Source organism: Mastomys coucha, unplaced genomic scaffold (genome assembly GCF_008632895.1).
Source record: "Mastomys coucha isolate ucsf_1 unplaced genomic scaffold, UCSF_Mcou_1 pScaffold8, whole genome shotgun sequence".
NCBI classification, from domain to species: domain Eukaryota; kingdom Metazoa; phylum Chordata; class Mammalia; order Rodentia; family Muridae; genus Mastomys; species Mastomys coucha.
Window position 1 is genome coordinate 64,537,899 of NW_022196914.1, and position 9,745 is coordinate 64,547,643.

General features: G+C 37.2%; 3 protein-coding genes across 6 annotated transcripts in view; 1 reads left to right on the top strand and 2 right to left on the bottom strand.

The window, feature by feature from the left end:
* The window catches only part of Trappc13 (trafficking protein particle complex 13), a 29,356-nt gene extending 24,916 nt beyond the window's left edge, over nt 1-4,440 (bottom strand). For all 4 annotated transcript variants that reach the window (XM_031360045.1, XM_031360048.1, XM_031360047.1 and 1 more), the window contains exon 1: nt 4,302-4,440. In XM_031360045.1, the coding sequence (XP_031215905.1) occupies nt 4,302-4,347 (46 nt within the window). In that variant the 5' untranslated portion in view covers nt 4,348-4,440. The remainder of the gene's footprint in view (nt 1-4,301) is intronic.
* Nucleotides 577-4,647, bottom strand: Shld3 (shieldin complex subunit 3). The gene is made up of 2 exons (XM_031360049.1): nt 4,302-4,647; nt 577-2,014 (listed from the first exon to the last, which is right to left on the bottom strand). Exon 2 carries the CDS (start codon nt 1,909-1,911, stop codon nt 1,144-1,146), a length of 768 nt encoding a protein of 255 aa, XP_031215909.1. The 5' UTR covers nt 1,912-2,014; nt 4,302-4,647; the 3' UTR covers nt 577-1,143.
* Nucleotides 4,648-4,984: 337 nt separating this feature from the next.
* Nucleotides 4,985-9,745, top strand: part of Trim23 (tripartite motif containing 23) — a 32,426-nt gene continuing 27,665 nt past the window's right edge. The window contains exons 1-2 of the mRNA XM_031360772.1: nt 4,985-5,149; nt 9,123-9,285. Of these exons, the coding sequence (XP_031216632.1) occupies nt 5,069-5,149; nt 9,123-9,285 (244 nt within the window). The 5' untranslated portion in view covers nt 4,985-5,068. The remainder of the gene's footprint in view (nt 5,150-9,122; nt 9,286-9,745) is intronic.

A 9,745-nucleotide genomic window follows, 5' to 3' on the forward strand; every position in this document is an offset into this window, starting at 1 on the left:
AAAGCACATAATGACCAGAGTTCAATTCCCACATCCTACTTGGTGGAAGAAAGAACTAACAATTCCTACAGCCCTTCTCTTACCTCCTTATATGCACGATGGCATGTGTGTTCACATGCAAACACACAATACATACATGTAATTAAAAATAAAAGACTACTAGGAAATAACAGTGGGTTCTAAGTTGTCAGGTCTTGTTAACACCTTAAATATTGTCTAGGTAAATGGGAAATGAAGCTCTTCTTTAGAATCACTATGCTATTTGAAGCAAAACAAAATCTTTAACTTTACCCTTTTTCTGTTTTGTTTTGTTTTGAGACAGGGTCTCTCTGTGTAGCCCTGGCTGTCCTGGAACACACTCCGTAAACCAGGCTGGCCTAGAACTCACAAAGGTCTACCTGCCTCTGCTTCTCAAGTGCTGGGATTAAAGGAGAACAGTACCGCTGCCACCAATTCCTATGTTTTTACTTCCACTGTTTCTCAGAGAATTCTGAGATGCAACAATTCATGTAGAATAATCAGAAAACTTCAAATTTTCCACATATGAAAACAAAGAAGCTCCTTTTAACTCTTGGGTTTAAAAGCCGTTTATAATATCACTATAACTTATACTTTTTAGTTGTTATAATCATTTCAAAATAAAAAACTATCACAAAAGTGATATGATTTCCGAACTTTTAACTCTTGATTGGCAACCTTGTAATAAATTATGAAAAATACAAAATCAGACATACTGTGATAAGACTTTTAATTTTACACACAGCTCATATTATATTTAGGTGAATAAAGATTTTTAAGGATTCATTAAAATAAAACCATTTGTTTAAACTCAAATCATTGGGATAAAGGTTAGAACACTTACTTTCAATTTTAGTACAAACAATAATTCATCAAAGTTCATGTAAAGAACGCTAATAAACACAATCTGGAATGTTCCTGACTTGATTGACAAGTCTTGGAATTATGTGATATTTATATATTGGACACAAACTGTACACATATTAGACAATTATTTCTTCATACTATAAAGAAGCATCAAAATTTAAGTCATTAAAAATGTAATGATCAATAAAGTTTACTCATTTCACAATTTCAGTCCATATTCATTTCATTCAGAATACTTTTCTTGATAATCAAAATTTATTACATACTAAAAATAATACCATATTTATGTACAAATAAATTAATCTTCCCAATAAGAGATAATCTTTCTTTAAGGAGATTTCCTACATATTCACAGTATTTAATATCACAGAACACCCATATTTGGCCTAACTGTCTCTGGATGGTAGCATTACAAGAAGGAAGTTCATTGTGCCTGATAAGGCGATTGAGTTTTGTCCAAATGTCTTCCAAAGATTGGCTGTTGCAAACACTGTATTCTAAAGTCCATCTTGCTCTATGAAGGGAGTGCAAATGCAGTGTCTTTAAACTAGCTTGCAATTTTCTAGACAAAGGAAAAATCTTTTTTGGACAATGTTTGCTGGCAAGTGAAACACTCCAGGATCTCTTCTTGTGCTGTTTTTCTTCTCCTGAATTTTTATCCAAATTTGCCGAATTAGTCTGCTCCTTCAGTGTGTGTGACTGGATTAAGTGCTGCATTTTCAAACTAGGTTGAAACTCCAAAAGATCTACTGTGCAGTCATAGCTCTGTGATTTAACACTAGATTCTGAAATGGTCAAGTCCTGTTTCACATTCCCAGCAGCCTCTTCAGAAATTACTGGTGGCAGTCTTTTAGGCTTCAGTGGAAGTTTGGACTCATCGTGCGGAAACCAAGGAATGAATCTTGATAGTGGGTGAGTAGGAAAATCTTGTACTACATTTTCTGCAATTTTTGCCAGCTGTTTGGGATCGTTTTCATACGGTCGATAATGTAATATTACTTCAGTATTCATTCTGCAGTAATCCATTAATTCTTAATGAAGAGAAAATTTCTTAGCTGAATTCTTCAGAGCTAGAATGTAATTTATCACTACAAAATTGTCTTTCTTGTCAAACCAGAAGAAACTGGACCTAAAGTAGAAGTATTGCAAAAAAAATAAGATTTGGTAGGGACAGCCTGCAATCTGGATAGGCAGGGGGGAGAAAGCAAACTCCATTCCCCATGTGGTACTTTAACTAAGTGCTATGGCAGATGTGACTTTAAAAACCACACACTTAAAAACTTTTTCTCATAACAATAAGGTATCTGAATGAGGTTAGAATGAAGACTACATCTAGCCTGAAAATGGTTATAGTCAACATGTTTAATTAAATGGATATATAGGATTTTGAAATATTATCATTAAAATGTTTGGTATTCATAGTCCTAAAACCATAAGAGAAACAAAAATTTGGTAATTCTTACCACATAATGTAATATTTCAAAATTTGGGGGGGCTGGAGATGGCTTAGTAGTTAAGAATACTTCCAGAGGACTCAAAATTCCCCACACCCACAAGATGGTTCACCACCATCTATTACACCAGCTCCATCTGACAGTCTCTCCTGGCCTCCATGGGAAAAACACACACACACATACACACAGACACACACACACACACACACACACACACACACATATATACAAGAGTTACTTAAAAAGCTCAATATACCAGGTATAGTATCTCTACTTAGTTACTTTACTTACTTAAATAATTGATAATGATCATTTCTTGATCTTTTCTGGCTTACGATCAAGGATGAGAAATTGATGAGTTGTTTTTTTTTTTCTTACACCTTTTCAGTGTAAGGTAGGACATGGAGAATTCTTTCAGTGTTGTCTGAATATATTCAGTTAAGAGACAAGTGAAATTTTGAGAGTTCTTTTTAGGTAAAATGTATTTTCATTTCAAGAAAACAAAAGGGAGTGAGGACATAACTCAGTCTGTAGAGTGCTTGCCTAGCATGCACAAAGCCTTGGGTTCAAATCCCAGCACACCATAAACTGGGCATAGTGTCTATACACTATACATCTGTGATCTGAGCATCTGGAAGGTGGAGACAAGGGGACCAAGAACAAGGGGACCTAGGTCATTCTCAGCCACACTGAGAGTTGGAGGTCAATTCACTGAGCATCTTGTGTTTCTAAAAATGAACTCCCCACCACTGGAATTTTTGTTAGCTTTTAAGTTGTATGAAATCACACTTAGCAACTCATGCAATTGTTTTAAGTTCATATAGAAATCATAATGATCTACGAAAAAGCTGTTTCATTTGCTAGGAGGAAACTATCTTAGAAAGATGAGGCAGGCCTTTTTTGAATTATTGACTTGATCTCTTTCTAGATATGTTATCTTGGAAAAGTTGCTAGACCTTAAAAGGTAAGTAATATTTAGCCCACACACCAGAGGTAAGATCAAGATAACGAGATAATGAATATACAGTAAGCTCCTTTCAAACACGTATAATCTATTTTAGTCTAGATCACGTGGAAGTCTAAGGGTCTCACTGTTGTATTGCTCAATGTTGCAAACTTTCTTAGTTCCACATCCAGAGACAGTCATATTAACTGCAAACATCAAAACATGATTGTATGTTAGGAATGGAACTGGTGAGCTTCTGAAATGTGAGATGTGCATGTAGCTCACAGAGAAGGGGGAGGAATATGGAGTACAATTCAATCTAGCTTAAATGTCTTGTAAGCATTTCTCCCTATCAGTTGAAGGCATTGTTAATTTTATAACTGCACATCCCAAAAGCAAGAAAGAGCATTGTGGTAGTAGCAAACATAAAATAAGGCTGAAAATATTTTTAAATAAAAGGTAAGATAAGTAAGTTGAAGGAAAATCTGACCTCCTTAGCTTTTTTTTTTCCTGGTCAAATTAAATCATTAAAACTTATTCAAAACTGCCGCGTATAGAAAATTAAAGCTGATAAGGTATTCTGGACAAGTTTCCCACAAACACGATACTACAAAGTGAATTAATTTGCAGTATATTTCAACAAATCTATTAAGTATTAGGTGTAGTTCTATTTATTTCAAATCCTTTGCATTATCGTGCTACACTATTTACAGATAAGCTAAAACCTGGTAAGTTCATCACTGGGACATGGACAGATAAAGGAGTAATTTTGGAGGAAAAAAAATTAAATGCCAGCTGAAATTTTTGCTGGTTCACAGAGATCTCTGCAGCTGGGTCGAGGCGTGAGCTTCTGCGGACAAAAATGGGGTGGCTGCGGTAGCAGAGACCTCAGAGTTGAGTTCTGCATTTCATTCCAGGAGGAGCAGAAGGCGACAAGGCCTACGTCGGGGATCCTTCAAAGAGTGAGGGTACGAGCAAACGACAGAGTAAAGAGACTCAGGTTAGTAACAGTTTACCTTTTAGCGCCAGCAGGTGCTCCTGTTTGGGGGGATTCACTTCCATCTTGTCGGGCACTTGCGACCTCAGCCTACGCAGGCTGAAGTTTCACCGGGTCTGGAAGGTGCAAAGCACAAGTCCCGGAAGATCGGGCTTCAAACGCACGCCCGACTTCTTTCTGCTCGTGAGAACTTAAATTCTCTTTTCATTAAATTCCTTACGTCCCCAGGGAAATCTTTTCACCACGGCCATTCCTTCGCTCAGAATTACACACGCTCCTCAACCACTCAGGAAAGATCACTACAAGGATCCACTTTGCGCAGACAACACTTGGCTACCCACAAGCTTACATTGCCGGGTAGGGGTGGGGGAGGGACGTAGTGTAATGGCATGCTGGGATTTGTAGTTCATTTTGTACAAATTTCGCAGCGTACGCAGGGTCAGGGGGCATGTAGCTCGCTCCTTTATTCTGATTCGTTTCAGTTCTAGAGAAAAATAATGCTGCAGGAATATCATTTTCACCATAAAATTTTATTTATGTTCCATGCTTTTTTTTCTTTTAAATCTTCTCTCCGTTACTCGCAGACTCCTTCATGAAAAGCAGTGCGCACGCGCAAGACGTACAGCCAATGACTGACGGAAGAGAAAAGGTCAGAAGAGGCGGAACGGCTCTCCATCTATCCTGCGCATGCGTGAGGGCTGCACGCGCCGAGGCTTCTGGGTAGGACGCTCAACCCCTCCTCTCAGTTAAAGGCTCTACTGCAGCTGTGGCGCTGTTCCTACCAGGATGGCTGCCCTCGCTGTAAACAAGCCTGGAGCCGGAGTAGACAGTGGGCGGCAGGGCAGCCGGGGGACGGCTGTGGTGAAGGTGAGGGAACTTGTGTGCTCTGTTCTCCACCTGCGGCCTCCCTTCGGTTCGTCCTGGAGACCTGGCCGCTACTGTGCGGCCCAGGCTTGGCCGGGCGGTATGCGCGGCCTCTGGTGGGCGTTACAAGCCTTTCCTGCCCCTCCGCGGTCCTTGCCCTGCGGAGCTGAAGTTGCCTGGGCTTCTGACTCAAGTGTCAACGTTGTCCATGGGGCTGTTTGTGAAAAGCACCGCGTGGGCCTGTGAAAGTTGACCTGGATTGGGTCTTTCCCCTAGTCTTCTGTTTCTAGTGATGCCTCAACAGACATTATTTATTATATTATATTATTATAACAGACTTAGTTGTTATAAACACTCATTGCAATAGACAAGTGCTGTGGTAGATGTTTCAGCTCGCTAATATCTACTTAAAATGTTAAGTAGATAGGTTAATTCTCATTTTACATTGGAGGAACCCTAGGTTTAAGTTAATACAGTATGTGCTAAGGGCCCAGAGTTTACTAGTTGTCAACTTCTGCCTTTCAACATTGCCCCTTGCCTCTGCATAATAGAGTATGAAAACTTCTGAACTCTTCAACTGCAGCACAGTTGGGCTTTAACACTAGATGTATGGAGTACTCTCTGGTTAGAAGATTCTACGGTATATTTACGAGCTACATTTACTAAAAATTAAGTGCAAGTATATGAAGATATACTTCATTATATATCTTCTGTCTAAAAGGTGCATGTGGTTTAGTGAGTAACTTGGAAGATTATCTGTAGCCAAGAGATTAAACTATGAGTGTCTTCACGTCAGGACATCTTTTAAATTCCCAGAAGTAATTTTAATGTACACTTGGATTTATAACAGTGAACCAAATCTGGTCAGACATTCTTTTAACTTGTTAAGTAGTAGATATCTCTTTCTGTCTCTTTCTGTGTCTCTCTCTGTCTCTCTCTAGCAAAGGTCTGTTTTTGAGGAATTTATGCCTACAATTTATTATCCGTCTTTTTTACTGGTGTTGAATCAGTTAACTTTTTATATTAAGGAAATGTAGAGGAGCCCTTATTAAGCATATTTTGTGTTTGAGATTTAATATTTTGAATTATACTTTTGCCAAATGGGAATACCTGCAGAATATTTTATCATTTTTCCCTATAATTGGAATATCATGTCATAATTCTTAACACTTTCCTTTCTCTTTATTCATATGATATTCTGCATATATACATAAAAAACATGATTGTAGTTGTGGCATATGAGTGCACTACAATTTATCTTTCAGTTTAGTTTTTCTATGTATCGTTGCTTGTTCTTAGTTGTTTAATGATACAGATAGCGTTTTAAGGAGTTATGCGCTGGTCTTGTCATATGTAGGCGGAGAGTGTGATTCAGTAGTAGACCATTTACCTGATGTGTGCAGAGTCCTGAGATTTCCCGGCAGCAGAAATAGCAATAGCAACAAGGGAGAAGATACTTGGATTTTGTCATGTATGTATGACAGAGTTTAGAATACATTCCTTAAGTACTGCTAAATTGTGTCCATGGATGCTATTATTACTCAATAATTTTTTTATATCAGCCAGTGAAATTATTTTCCTGTACTTTTATTAATACAAAGCATTAGCAACTTTTTAAAATAAACATCTTGATGTAGTTATTCTTTGTACTTTAATGAGTTAGACTGAATATATGTAAATGTTTTTATACATTTAGCAGATATTTCATTAGTCTTCTTTTTTCCTGTGAATTATACCACATTTAAGTTTCTTTTGAATTATTACCAGTATGTGATACAGATTACCAGTCTAATTATAGTAAAAGATATTTGCATCTCAATTTCAAAGTCTAAATGTATTAGAGAATCAAATTTAAAATTGCAATAGATCTAATGAAATTTCCACTCTAACTTTTCTTTTTTTTTTTTTAAAGATTTATTTATTTTATATATGCGAGTACACTGTTGCTGTCTTCAGACACTCCAGAAGAGGGCATTGGATCCAGTTACAGATGGTTGTGAGCCATCATGTGGTTGCTGGGAATTGAACTCAGGACTTCTGGAAGAGTGGTCAGTGCTCTTAACCGCTGAGCCATCTCTCCAGCCCTAACTTTTCTATTTTTTGATTTTGTGTGTGTTTGGTGGCCTGAACTGTTTTTTAATTTTATTTTGTTGGATTTTATTTACATAAGCTTGTAAGTGCTTTGATTGGGACTGTACTGTTTGGCACTCTTGTTCTAATAGGCTGCTCAGTTAAAGTATTGAAGTATTTGGGTCAGACAGGTAGATAGATATTCAGAGTGCATGGAAACTCAGGGGATGATATAATCATTTCAAGTGGAGTGAACGATAGGTAGACCAAGAGATATGCTACTTGGGATTTTTTTGGCTTATGAATATAAAAACTTTAAAAAAGGAACTCAGTAGGTAAATGTTTAGCTGTCTCCTCAGCATTAGTTAGCATAAAGAGGGAATGAAGAAGCACCAACACAGAACCAAGTGGTCCTGTGCTAGGATCCACTAGGAGCATGGGGGACTGCTCTAGAGGTATGGCAGTGAAGCAAGAGAGTGGTAGCCAGTGGAGTCATTCATTGTGATTGTTTTTAAAACAACACAAAAAGATAGTTGTAAAAGCACTGAAAATGCTGTATTTTTATAATTACAGTTTGTGCCTGTACATAAAATACTACTAACCCATAGACCTGAGAGTCGGAGTGAGCCAGTTCTCAGAGCTTTTCTTTATTACCGTCTTTCAGTATGTCATATATCGGTGATTACAATTTGATAGATTAGTATTTCTAAGACAGAGCTACTTCATCAGTAAGCCCAGGAATTGAAATTTAATTTTCAGCTTTTTTTTTTTCCTTTACATCATTTTGTGAAATCTAGAAGATACTTGAAATTCCTTGGAAACTTTCTTAAAGTTTTTTATAGTTTACAAAAGTAGGGCTGGAGAGATGGCTCAGCAGTTAAGAGCACTGACTGCTCTATCAAAGGTCATGAGTTCAAATCCCAGCAACCACATGGTGGCTCACAACCATCTGTAATGAGATCTGACGCTCTTTTCTGGTGTGTCTGAAGTAAGCTACAGTATACTTATGTATAATAATAAATCTTAAAAAAAAAAAAAGAAAAAAAGAAAAGTAATTGTCATCCCAAAACACATTTTAGATTATTTTGTTGAAATCAATGGTAGTTTAGCTGGACATAGTGGCATCTCCTGTACTAGCATTTGGGAGGCAGAGGCAGGAACATCACTATAAGCTTGAGGCTAACTTGGATTGAAGTCTGTCCAGGGGTATTCAGTGAAATGTCATTTACAAGGAAATAAAACAGGGTGTAGAGAGATACTAAGCTGTTGAGAGTACTGACTGTTCTTTTTTTTTTTTTTTAATTGAATTCATGTTTAATAATTACAGGCACTGTGCCCCCCCCCCCCTTTCCCTTGCCCAGGCAGCAGCAGGGGTGATGCCTGACTGTTCTTTTTAAGGACTGGGGGTTAATTCCTATTACCTGTATGGTAGCTAGCAACCATCTGTAACTCTAATTCCAGGAAATCGGATGCCCTTTCTTGACTTCTGTGGGCGCTGCATCAGCATGATGCACCATACACGCAGGCAAAACTCCCAAGCATAAAATAAAAATAAATCTCTAAACACTTTTTAAAAAAGAAAATGAAAGCAAAATGAAATGATTGTTGTGTGGGGGTTTCAGTAGAATTATAAATTGTTACATATTCACTTTTCAGAAAATTAGATTATGTTAATTATGTTAATTTGCAACATAAGTATTTCAAGGAGATTTCACTTTGGCATGGTCCATCAAATGGAAATGAGTAAAAATGTGATTTAACATTTTATAACTTAGCTTTTTTTTTCATGGAGGAATAAAGTAACAAGGTTGATTTCAATATAGTAGGTCAATTATTTTTAAATCTAAAATATTTGAATATTGTTTCAGTCGTGTTCACAGGGCAAATATTTCTGTTTTACATGCAGGTTCTGGAGTGTGGGGTTTGTGAAGATGTCTTCTCTTTGCAAGGAGATAAAGTTCCTCGCCTCCTCCTTTGTGGCCACACAGTTTGTCATGACTGTCTTACTCGCTTGCCTCTGCATGGAAGAGCAATACGTTGCCCATTTGATCGACAAGTAACAGACCTAGGTAGGAAAATTATATGAGGTTAAAGTGAAAAATTATTCAAACACAAATGCCACAGAAAACAAGTTTTTATATTTGACTTTTTATGTTACGTTCCAAAGAGCTTTCAAAATTTGAGTTTCTATTAAGGCCAGTGAGATCCTAAATGTAAGCTAGCCCCTCTTAATTACCAGTGGAAATCTGAAATTTCCATATTCTATACTTAATACAAAAAGCTTTAAGAAGTATCAGAAATATATGATACCATTTTTCAAAGACATGAGAATACTTTATTTACCACAGGTTAAGTCCTACTAATGCTCTGAATATAAAACCTGTTTTTTTTTAAATGAAAGGTAGTCAAAAAGTCACTTGACTCAATATTTCCTTCTTTCTTCCTTCCTTCCTTCTCTTCTTTTTTCCTTCTTTCCTTCCTCCCCTCCTTGCCTTCCTTCCTTCCTTCCTTCCTTCCTTCCTTCCTTCC